The 13,046-nt window shown below is 30.7% G+C and overlaps 1 protein-coding gene across 3 annotated transcripts in view; it reads left to right on the forward strand.

Annotated features, from left to right (window-relative positions):
* LOC145313322 (uncharacterized) overlaps positions 1-9,476 on the forward strand; it is a 111,253-nt gene extending 101,777 nt beyond the window's left edge. For all 3 annotated transcript variants that reach the window (XM_080152672.1, XM_080152673.1, XM_080152674.1), the window contains 7 exons: positions 5,473-5,558; positions 5,863-5,938; positions 6,414-6,599; positions 7,141-7,253; positions 7,545-7,614; positions 8,632-8,768; positions 8,994-9,476. In XM_080152672.1, the coding sequence (XP_080008798.1) occupies positions 5,473-5,558; positions 5,863-5,938; positions 6,414-6,599; positions 7,141-7,253; positions 7,545-7,614; positions 8,632-8,768; positions 8,994-9,024 (699 nt within the window). In that variant the 3' untranslated portion in view covers positions 9,025-9,476. The remainder of the gene's footprint in view (positions 1-5,472; positions 5,559-5,862; positions 5,939-6,413; positions 6,600-7,140; positions 7,254-7,544; positions 7,615-8,631; positions 8,769-8,993) is intronic.
* Positions 9,477-13,046: the final 3,570 nt, after the last annotated feature.

Consider the following 13,046-nt stretch of genomic DNA (forward strand, 5'->3'; position numbering starts at 1 on the left):
GGGTACTTTCAATTTTAGCTTAATTAAAAATTGTCTTTAAAATGTGTATAGATTGTAGTAAGAACCAAGGAGGGAGGGGGGGAGTTTATACACTTATAGGAAATGAAATTCAGTATAAATTTTTGCCCTGGATGTTTTTGGCCTTGTTGTTATAGTTATTAACCTTCTTGTAAAATCTCTTATATGATTAAATCTACCAGTAAAACTTTAAAATTTGAATTTTGGCACTTTTCTTCTAGGGGCTAGTGGGTTGAAACAGCCCCCAAAACACTAAAATCTAAGGTCTGAGCATATTTTTTGAGATATCGAGCCAATTTTTTTAATGTAAACTTTTTTTGCATAACTGAGCTAAGTAGCCACTAAATATTTCATTTTGGCACTTTCCTTCTTGGGGTTAGTGGGGTATAACACCCCCCAAAACACTAAAATTTAAGGCTTGAGCTTATTTTTAGAGATAATAAGCTGATTTTTAATGTAAACTTTTACACATAATTGAGCTAAGTAGCAACTAAAGATTTCATTTTAACACTTTCTTTCTAAGGGTTAGTGGGGTGAAACACCCCCCCCCCCCCCCCCCAATTGTAAGTAAACTTATAAGGTCCAAGGTGAGAAGGAGAGTTTATACACTTATAGGCAATGAAATTCAGTATAAAATTTTGCTCTGGATGTTTGGGCTTGTTGTTATAGTTATAAACCTGATCATTGTAAAATCTCTTATATGATTAAATCTACTAGTAAAACTTAAGTCTTGCACTTTCCTTCACTGCCCACAGTTATGGAATCTCGACCACAAAGAATTTTTTATCCAATCTTGACAAGTGAGGTATTTTTGGAAAGAGGAATATACATAGAAAACGCCTATGTAAATTAGAAAATCCGCAGAAATCATATTTGCAAGTTATTTGCAAAAATCTGCAATGTTAATTTGCAAAATTAATTTCATGCCTTAAATGACAGTTTTAGAAAAAAAATTTTTATGAAATGTGTTTATCTGTAAGTTTAGAACATACTTAAGGCAAAAAAATTTTCTTTAGTGTTACTTTTTTCACCTTATATATGGAAAAAGTAGTTTCTCACATTTTATGATAAAAAAGGGTATAGGAACAAAAAAATAAGTTTTTTCTTGATGTAAACACAATAATTGGCATAAAATCTATCATCCTAAATGTAAAAATCAGATATAGAAACCTTTTTAGAGTCAATATAGTGCAAAAAGTAACCAAGACATTTTTGCAAAGTATGAAAATCTAAAGAAAATAGTTCTTTTTGCTTTTGATATACATATCAGATAAATGTATATAAAATTAGTGATCAAAAACTATAAAACATGTTATAAGTTTTTTCAACACTGTCATTGATTAAATTGCACTTTTAGGTTTAAGAATTACCGAAGTAGTGCATAAAAACTCTTTTTATGTAGTAATTAAACAAAATAAATGCCAAAAACCAACTACAAAATGGTCTACTGCATTATAAAAAACGCCTAATTGTTGATTTGAATTTATTTTGCAAAATAACTTAGTAAAAAGAGTTTTTATGTGCAACTTTGGTAATGAGTAAACCTAAAAGTGCATTTTAATCAATGATAGGGTTGAAAAAAGTTATATCTTGTTTTATAGTTTTTGATCACTAATTTTATATACATTTATCTGATATGTATATCAAAATCAAAAAGAACTGTTTTCTTTAGATTTTTATACTTTGCAAAAATGTCTTGGTTACTTTTTGCACTATTTTTGCTCTAAAAAGGATTCTATATATGATTTTTACATTTAGGATGAAAGATTTTATGCCAATTATTGTGTTTACATCAAGAAAAAACATATTTTTTGTTCCCATACCTTTTTTTATCATAAATTGTGAGCAACTGCTTTTTTCATATATAATATGAAAAAAGTAACACTAAAGAATTTTTTTTTGCCTTTTTATGTTCTAAACTTATAGATAAACACATTTCATAAAAAGATTTTTTTCTAAATCTGTCATTTAAGGCATGAAAATAATTTTGCAAATTAACATTGCAGATTTTTGCAAATAACTTGCAAATATGATTTCTGCGGATTTTCTAATTTACATAGGCGTTTTCTATGTATATTCCTCTTTCCAAAAATACCTCACTTGTCAAGATTGGATAAAAAATTCTTTGTAGTCGAGATTCCATAACTGTGTGCCCCCAAAACTACTAAAACTTCAAGTTCTGGGCTTATTTTTAAAAATATTGGGCTGATTTTGTTAATGAATACTTTTTTTTCTCAAATCACTATAGATTTCAATTAGGCACTCTCTTTCAAGGACTAAATAATTTTTTTTTTCAGTGAAATAAGTTTTCATTAAAATTCAACATGATATCTTTGAAAATAAGCTCAGAACTCATAATATTTGTATTTTGGGGGATGTTTAACCCACTAGACTCTAGAAGGAAAGTGCCAGAATGAAATCTTTAGTGACTACTTAGTTCAATTATGTGAAAAATGTTTACATTAAAAAATTAGCTTGATATCTATAAAAATAATCTCATTACTTACAATTTTAGTGTTTTAAGGGCTTTTTTACCCCAAAAGCCCCTAAAGAAAAGTGCCAAAATTCTATTTTTAAAGCTTTAAAGGTAGATCCAATCATATAAGAAAATATTTAAAAATAATCATTTGATAACTATAACAACAAGTCCAAACAGCCAGGGTAAAATATAATAATGAGATATAATTTTAATGTTTAAGGGGTTGTTTAGCCCTAGAGACCTTATAAGTTTACAATTGGGGGGGGGGGTGTTTCACCCCACTATTCCTTAGAAAGAAAGTGTTAAAATGAAATCTTTAGTTGCTACTTAGCTCAATTATGTGTAAAAGTTTACATTAAAAATCAGCTTATTATCTCTAAAAATAAGCTCAAGCCTTAAATTTTAGTGTTTTGGGGGGTTGTTATACCCCACTAACCCCAAAAAGGAAAGTGCCAAAATGAAATATTTAGTGGCTACTTAGCTCAGTTATGCAAGTTTACATTTAAAAATTTAGCTTGTTATTTGTAAAAATAAGCTCAGACCTTAGATTTTAGTGTTTTGGGGGCTGTTTCAACCCACTAGCCCCTAGAAGACAAGTGCCAAAATTCAACTTTTAAAGTTTCACTGGTAGATTTAATCATATAAGAGATTTTACAAAAAGGTTAATAACTATAACAACAAGGCCAAAAACATCCAGGGCAAAAATTTATACTGAATTTCATTTCCTATAAGTGTATAAGCTTCCCCCCTCCCTCCTTGGTTCTTACTACAAACTATACACATTTTAAAGACAATTTTTAATTAAGCTAAAATTGAAAGTACCCAAAATATACAATTTTACCTATATAAAATAATTATATAACTAGTAATAATTATAACTCCTAGGTGCTAAGTAATATAATCTGAAAAAGGTTTGTGTAACAAGCATCAAACTTAAAATTCTCAAGAAAAAACCGCATTTTTAAAACTTGTGTATACGTCAGAGGATAGCTCAAAAATTAATAATAGTACAAAAACGTTATATACCAATATGAAAACTAGAGGTTATGAGCTTTACAATGGTATGTGTAGCATTTTTCTACCACTTCTAGGTGCTGAGCAATGCCATGTTTAAAATGTGTATATATTTTTTTACAGGCTTGCCAATGTGAATTTTAGGTTAAAAATAGCTAAAATCTTTTTCCCGCATTTTCTCCCAAGAAGGAACGCTTTTGATTTCGTTTTTTGCATTTTTCATAAGTCTATATATGTATACTAGCGGCTTCGCCCCTAACCTCTAGGGGCTTTGCCCCAAGAGGTTTGATCAACCTAATTTTTTGTATTTTAGATTTAAAAAGAAAAAGTAAAAAAAAATTTTTTTTTTTGGGGGGGGGGGATTTTTCATTTTTTGGGGGGGTTAGGGGTGTCACACCCCCCAAGAAAATAGCTTAAAACCATCACAGGACCAGTAGGTATATTCCCTGAAGAGTAGAGCCCTATCGGTTCAGTGGTTACTGAGATCTTAAGCTTCAGACGGACAGACAGACGGACAGACGGACAGACAGACGGACAGACATCGTTCTACTTTGTATTATAGATATCAGAATCTGTAATAATCTGAGAGAGCCTGTTTCAAAAAACTGCTTTTCCCTTCGGGCGACCAGTGCATCCGCTTGTTATGGGATGCGAATACTCTAACGCCCACTATGGGAATTAAGGTTAATAATGGAATGTAAATATAACTGGAATTAATCTTATATTTATCTTAATATACCAATTTTATTTCTTTGTAAAGATATTTGTTCATAGTCTAAAGTAAGTTTCTTTCTTTGACCGTAAAAGAGACCTTAAGTCTCTACAAATATAAAGAGAATTGTTTAATCTCACTATATCAGATCATAATCATATTACATAGTATAGTTTTAATTTATTTATATACACAAAATATTAGCAATATGGACTATTTTTAGTTTAAGATTTGAAGAAAATTAATTATCTTTTATGTAGCATTAGAAAGTAGAAAATCTAGATCTTTATTTTAAATTAGATTTGTTGTACATAAAAAACTTAATAAAAGTGTTATTTACAAATGTTAGACATCTAGCGGCAAATCTTTGAACTATTACATTTTGTTAAGCAACGGTAATTTATTTAACCCTTTACAGAAGATTTTACAAACAAGGAGATACATTTAATATGTTCTACTTAACTTTAAATCATAGAAAGAATTCAAGGGAAAAAATCGTTATATTAATACTTGGACGTTGCACCAGAATTTCATGTACTCTAAAGAAGTGATACTTGCAGCTGGCTAAAAAAAACGATACCCCCCAGCAACTCCCTTTACCCCATCACCTTTCCTAATACCAGATAAACGAACAGAGCAATAATTGAGGTCCATATTAGCAACTAAATTCCCTTAATATTTCCATGTCAATATATCTAAGTATTATCATATTGTGGTAGGCGGCATACGGACAAGCCTTTTGCAGAGTATGCTATGCTTCGGCTTATCAAATCACACCCCGGCGCTAATCCCAGCTTATCACCATTCTATCCAGCCCCCTCTGGGCATTGTCTACACATCAGAAGCAGCGGTCAAATTGGACACCGCTGATAGGGGGAGGGGCGCTGCCCCTCTCACCCTCAAGTCCCCAGTAACCTACCCTTTTCCGGAAGATGTCTACCTTTCCCCTTACTGAAGCCTACCACTCTACTGTCCACCGGAATGGGGCTCCGCCCCATCTCCCCCGCACCCTTTCTACCTAACCTACTTATCACCTATTTTGTATATAAATTAGTAACCCTATTATAAATGTATTCAGTTTAAATATATCTCTTTAACAGTAACTACTTGTAGTTCTTTATTGATAGAATCCTTAAAGGCTAGGGGCTCTTTTGAATCGAACTCGCGTTGTAGGGATGAAACGCTTCACCCTACCACAATATATCCATTAGGAAAACATATTTTCAAATTAATTTCATGAAATGTTTAGAATATGTCCGTGGAAGCTGCCGGAATAGCTCCAGTGAGTGATGCAGAACTTGGTGAATATGCCCCTATTTGGGTGCCTGATAACAGGTTAAATATGTTTTGTGAATATAACCACAAGTAAAGAAAATAATTTAAGAAGAGATTTATTGTTCTCCATGCAGTTATACCTCGAACCATCGAACCTAACCTAAAGTATTCAACAAACGAAAAAATGCCACCCTCCTAAATAAAAAATATTAAGTGGGTGGGGGGGGGGGGGGAATTCTGTGCTGAACAGGGCACTTTGATATGTGCTAAATTGATAATAAATATATTTTTAAAGAATATTTGAAAGAATCGTAATTTTTTACAATATAGTTTTAATTAAGTATCATGATAAATGTAATTTTAGAGCTACTATGTGTCAAAAGTGCAGTGAAAATTTTACCAAGCTGAACAGAAGACATCACTGCAGAGCGTGTGGTCAGGTAGGTCAAGAATTGTTTGAAATTACGCCTAATGCATGATTTAAAAACTCTTAGATCGAAAGGAAAATCAAAAAAGAATTTTTGTAGCACATAAGAAATTATAGTAAAGGGAAAACTAATTTTGATTACTTTATTTATAATTATACGGTGTGAAGAAGGAAAGTTTAAAAGTTTAATCTCTTTTAAAAAGTAAAAAAAAATAAAGATTGTCATACCTGGGCATTTCCATAAATACTAGCGGTTATGTCCCTAGTTTCTAGGCACAGTATTCGAAGGAGTAGGGAAAGCAGAAAAAATAGCCTAAAACAACCCCAAAGCTTAAATCCAAAAATTAAACAGCCCAAAACTATCCTCGTACCTATGTTAACCTTCCCGAAAATGAACAAATCAGTAGTCAGTTCAATGACTATCTAAAACTTAAGCTACAGACAAAAATAAACCTTATGATATATTTAGTAAAGGATTCCTTATTTAGGTTGTATGTGCTTCATGTTCAAGCAGCCAAGCTCCTCTGAAGTACACTGGTTACGACTCTAAGCGTGTGTGTGACACATGCTACGAGGTGCTACTGAAGGCCTATGGTCATCAGGAACATCTGAGGAACAGATTCAAGGCAAAGGATGGCAAGTCTGTCAAGAAGAGGATTCCAGACAGATTGAAGGTATGTTTTATTTGCGCATTTAGAAATAGTGGGATAACCTTACTTCAATTTTCATATGTAATTGTTCCAAAATTTGAAAGTACTTTAATCATCATCACAGGGAAGGATGTGATATTTTGCTGTAAATTACATAGGTGCCCAAAGTTTTTTAACCAAATTATTTTATTTGTTGTATGAAAAACTTTGGGTTCTTTCATTGAATTTTGATTGGTTAGTTCCAAATTATTGGTTTGAAACTTTGGGTATAGTCCCTTTCGTGGCAATGCACCTAAAGGGGCGATTCTTCGTATTTTTCACAGAGTAGCTTTTCACCTATTTCTAGCCCCTGCGGGGAGCTCTAACCCTGCAGGGCAATTGCCTAACCCTGTGGGTCAATCACCTAACCCAATATAACCTAACCTAACCAAGAATAACCTATACAAAGCCATTTTATAGACACGACGAATCGCCCCTTAAGGGGCGTTGCCACGAAAGGGACTATTCCCCAAACTTTTAATCCAAACATTTTATTCTACAGAATTTTTTTTAAAAATAATTGCAGGTAGCGGATATGGATGATTCCCAGATGAGTGGGTACTTGTCAAGAAGAAGTCAGAATGGAAAATGGAAGAAAAGTTGGTTCATTCTGAAAGACAGAGTTCTGTTCATTTGCGGGTAATTTGATTATGATTTTAATGTTGGTTGATTGTTTGCCCCTCTTTAAGGGAATAGTTTCTTGTTAGTTTATTTACTACATTAGTTCAGATTAGGTTAGGTTATATTGGATACTGGATAGCCCCGCGGTTTAGGCAATGGCAGGTAAACACCTAGCAGAGTTAGGACCTTATGCAGGATTTAGGAATATAAAATAAATCTAACCCCCCCCCCCCCAATAATTCGAAATAAGGGAAGGATGAGGTGATAAAACAACCAACTTTTTTCAATAAAAAATACATTTAATTTCAGAGCACCCGGTGACATAAAGGCCATAGAAACCATACCTGTCCTGGGATGGAACCTGGAACAATACTCAGATGTAAGTTTTTAGAATATTCACAAAAATATAATTTATTGATAAATTCTGGGGGGAAAATGGTTGTAAATTAATTTAACTATGATTCTTCACTGTTGTAGATAGAATGACGCTAACTCTTTATTATACCGTTTTCCAGTGTATTGAGTGATTTATTGCTTATTACTTATATCGTGTTTTCCCTCGTCCATGCTTCTCATTCATATGACAGTGCCATTAAGGGGGGTGGGGGTTTAATGCAACCATCCCGTAATCAGTGAGCAAATGGCACTTAGAATTCGAATTTTGATCTGGAATTTTGCATGAGTAATCCTTGGTAGGTCTATTTTCCCTAAATTGAACAAAAAGTTGGAAAAGTAACGGCTAACGGCTGGCTGCTCAGCAGTTTAGCCATTTTTAAAATTTATTTCAAGGGAAATAATCACGAAACCTATCTCCACATAATACTCTATGCTGCTCCAAAACGTTTTCAAACGGTTCTAGCCGCTAGTTGCTGGTACTATAAATCTATAATTGTTTTTTTTGTATCATTTCACATGATTTAAAGCAAAAATATGTTTCAAAAAGTTGATTCCTACTTAATTTATGGCAGATTTGCCCTAAAAATAGCCAAAAAACGACTGAACGGCTGAGCCGTTAGCCGTTACTTTTTCAACTTTTTGTTCGATTTAGGGAAAATAGACCTACCAAGTATTACTCATAAATTCGAATTTTAAGTGCCATTTGCTCACTGATTACGAGATGGTTGCATTAAAAAAAAACCTTAGCCATAACTTTGTGCCAAAGTGATGTAACTTCACGAGAATTGCGGGTCAGATTGTAATGTAACATAGGATACAATCTTGCGCGAAGCTTACCAATCTAAGATTGGCAAAATTATTCTCACTTCCAATCTCCGTGTACATCTGAATCCTAACTTGAAGAGAATCAGCTACAAAATTAGCTTTAGAGCTACACATACATATACAACACTTAAAGACAACAAAGACGATTACCCAACAAAAATAATGAATTATCTAGAAAAATATGGAGCTTTATGAGGCCCTGCAACCCAGCCAAGTTTGGGAGCTGAAATGTGGTAGCGGCAGCGCGCTTCAGAGACATATATTCAGCGCGGAGAATGATAATCTGGCAGAGAAATGGATTGCCGCGCTTAGGTAATAAACCTTATATAAAAGTAACAGGACTTTTGTAAGGATGTCTATCTGTTTGTACCGAATTATCTCGCTAACCACTGGACCGATATGGTTCTTTTTACAATGTAGCATCTCATAGATCCTAGTATTACCAGCCATTGTAAAATTGTAAAATTAAAATGATGGTCTTATTAATATATATATAAAAAATCACCAAACTTCACTAATATATTTGTAAAATTTCAGAGAAGCCATGAATCCAGAGCTATGTAGATAAAATATTTGGAGCTTACAAATTTTTCCAAAGAAATTCTGTCATTGTGTGCAGTTACCAAAGACAAACTTTAGCTATTAGAGTTAATACATATTGACCAATCATTTAGAGTAACTCAATATTATACCATTTAAAAGATTTGTTTTCTAACTAATGTGAAAAGTATTAACTTTTCTTTATTTCTGTGCTATCAATTGTAAGGTGTAAATTTAAAAATTGTAAAATACTCTTTAATATTATGCTTTTTATATTTGAATTTGTAAGAAACCTAAGAAATTTACACCATAATGCTTAACCTTTATCATAAATAATATTAAACAAGTGTTGTTGTAATTAATTGTTTAATAATTATAAAATCAATTCTACCAAAGCTGTGATACAAAATATGTCTATTATATAAATAAAATATAATTGATAATAATACAATAATATTATAATAAATATTAATACAGGAACTAATATTTTTTCCATCTTACAGTTTTATAATAAAATAATATAGAAAAAGTTGAGAAAGGACAGTAGATAAATAAATGCTATTAAAATAATTAGATTCAAACAATTTTATTACTTAAATTAATAAAGGGATATAACAATGGGCAATAAATTGATGTATATTGTACACTCGTCAAAAAAATTAAACAAAATTACCCTTCAATAAATTTAAACTAGTGGTTGAAAAGTTTTAACACTAGTACTGTATACCAACAAATGAATTAAGAAATAAAGACCCAAAATATTTATGTTGAGAAAAAAAATGCTCTTGTTATTCTTTGGGTTCCAGAATAATTTACAGTCCGATGTACTTTCCCTCCCTGCATTATAGTAAGAGATTACTTTTAATAAGGCTCAACAGCACAAAACATATTCGCCGGACTTTTGAAATTGCAGCTGCCCAATAAGTTAAGGACAATCCACTTTTAGACGCACATTTCTAGGACAAAATGCTGCCGCAAAACAATTCACCTGCTGCGGAGCACTGATTTCAATTGATAGACAAGACACAAAAAGTGCATTGAATTCCGATCATAAACAATAAAATTTTTAAGAAACTTTGAAATTGCAGGTCTCTTAAGAAAAAAAAGTTTCATATCTAATTTTGATTTAATTTAGTCATATACTGCCTTTCTAACTTCGATAATAGAATATACCAACATTTAAAATAATAAGATTTTTTTAAAACTAAAAAAATTACTATTTCCTAAATTCTACTTAAAAAATTTATTTGCTGTCCAAGCAGCCGTTTCATAAGTTCACATTTTTTTTAACACTTTTTTTACTTTATATAACTTTATGCAAAATTGGTCCAACTTTGTTTTTTACTTGCAACATTACAAATTTATTAAATGCATTTATTTTATAAATTTTCATCGTTTTCATGAACGGACAGATTATTTATTTAGAAAAGAAAACTACTCCAATTTAACTGTTACAATAACATATTCTTTAATTAAATTAATATGTGCAAAAAAACATGTAGAGATTATTTTTTGTAAATTTTTGTTGTCCCTTCTTTGAGTAGCATTAGTTTTTATTAAAATGGAAGAATTAAAGTGCACAACAATAGTTAAAATTACAACATTTACAGATTATGTAAAAAAAACTAATCAAATTTAATAAGAACATTATCTTTAGTCCTAAACATTGATTTAAAATTAACAAAAATATAAAAATAAATTTCAATAGTTACAAGGTACTAGAATATAATTTTTCTGTTGAACTAATATGTTAAAAATTAATGAAATGATTTTTTTTAGATGACAAAACACTACTAAAAAAAGGATGGTATATGAGTTAGATAAAAAGACTATTTACATCTGAATGAATGTGTTATGAAAGACAGCTCTAGAAAATATAATCAGTCATTTTATACCAAATTATTCAATTATTATTTTTGTAATTATTTCTGTAACAATTTGGTATAAAAACACTGTAAAATTTTATCTACAAATTACATATTTTTTTTATAAATACTTATTACAAATACACCACAGCTATAAGTTTAATTAAGGGCATCTAGGTTTAAAATGGTTTATTAATCAGGGCTCGGCAGTCGCATATTTCCCGCAAGGGGAAAAAAGTTTCATCTCTTTAAAAAAAAACGTCTGGATGAATGAACCAGTTCTTAATTTGGAAATCTGTCTGTTTAGTTAACTTTTAAAAGTAGCAAAAAAGATTGGATTTCATGCGGCTGCCAAGCCCTGGTTTTAAAAGGAGATGTTTAGATCATCCACAAATCTGAACATCCCAAAGATATGAAAAAAGAATAAAACTCTTAAATGAGTAGTAAGTAAAAAATTTCACGGAGAGAGATATTATAAAATTCTAATAATAGGGGTAACATGTTATTACAATCTCATTGAAAAAATGTAACAAAAATAAGAGAATAATTATCTATGTACATGAGGTTATGCTAATCAAGAGAGATTCATGTTCAAATATCAAATAGTACTAAAACTATTTACAAATTATTGAGCAAATTATTTGCTTCTAAATCAAAATTGGTAAAATTAAACATATTAAGTAAGTTTGATTGAGTTTTCGTCGGAAAATATGACACAAGACTAAAATATTTTGAAAAAATCTTACTCAATGTTGTTATAAAAATTGTTACATGCTATGAAATAGTCAAAACAACAAAAATCTTTAATTGAACTAATTTTTTACTACGTTTAGAAAAAAGAACATTTGAGGTGTCTTCCCTGTGTATTATTGTAAAGTACAGAGTTGCATGTTGCACTCGGATATATTCGAGATCTCTGAATGAGTGAGTTTACTTTGATGATGAAAGTATTGTATGTATCAATATTACAATATCCCGTCTACAGAAAAATGTTTTGAAAAATATGGCTTTCACCCAAAAAGGAGCCATTGAATTAACGATTGCTGTAGTGCAAAAAAAATTTCAATTGACTATATTTTGATAGATTTTAGTTTAAATTTTAAAATCATAAAAATAAAATGACACAAAGTATCCAGAATATGCAACAAAAATCGTCATCTTAACAAATTTATATTCATGAATTAGATGAATGGCACATTTTTACCCAAATAGAAACAAAATTTCGTGTGAGAGCCAAAATTTTGAAGAACATTTTTAATAGACGTGACACTGTAATATAAATTATATATACTATATGAATATTAAACAGTTGACACAGTGTACTCCATTGAATCAATCTCTTCCTAACATTTTCACAGATTTTTACAAATATTTCTGGATGCATTTATTGAGAATTTATTCAAGTTGTATACAGGGCGTTTCAAAAAAAAACTGCGTTTTCCGGTTTTGGGAAGCAACCAGTAGGAGTATGAAAAAAATAATTATATATTCTTATTCTCTATAAAAATATGGATTAATTTTATAAAAGGTGTTTATTGATTACTCTAAAAACAACGGCGCATTTTAGAGTTGATTAATTTTAAAAAGCATGAATGATAATTTTTTCAGTCAGTTTTTAAGGCTTTTTATATTGTTTTATAAAAAAAATACTATTCCTATCTGTCTAAAATGATAAACAAACTAGAAATATTGCAATTTGTAAGGATCTAAAAAGCGTTTTTCAGAGAAAAAAAGGGAAATAATGACAAAAAATTAAACATGCACTTTCATTTACCCATTTACCATATTATTAATGGGATTTTAAAACTTTTTTCTCAAAAATTTACAAGTTATTTCAATCAAATTGATATATCAAATTTAACATCAAGCATTTTTCTCCTACATGTACCTATCAGAAAAGCCGTATTTTTAGAGATATTAAAAAACACCTTAAGCAAATCATTGTCCATTTATACATAGAATATGGACCTATAATCATTTTTTTCATGCTCCTACTGGTTGTTTCCCAAAACCGGAAAACGCAGTTTTTTTTTAAACGCCCTGTATATGTATTTGGAAATCTATTTTTACAATTTTCTGCAAAATGAGAAAACAAAACTACCCTTCAATTCCATTTCCCCCCTTTTGAAGGAAGTTTGTTTAAAAATATAAATTGTATATGCTGCTTTAAAGTTAGGATATTACA

Source organism: Acartia tonsa, chromosome 3 (genome assembly GCF_053477335.1).
Source record: "Acartia tonsa isolate MP-2025a chromosome 3, ASM5347733v1, whole genome shotgun sequence".
In the NCBI taxonomy this organism is placed as follows: Eukaryota; Metazoa; Arthropoda; class Copepoda; order Calanoida; family Acartiidae; genus Acartia; species Acartia tonsa.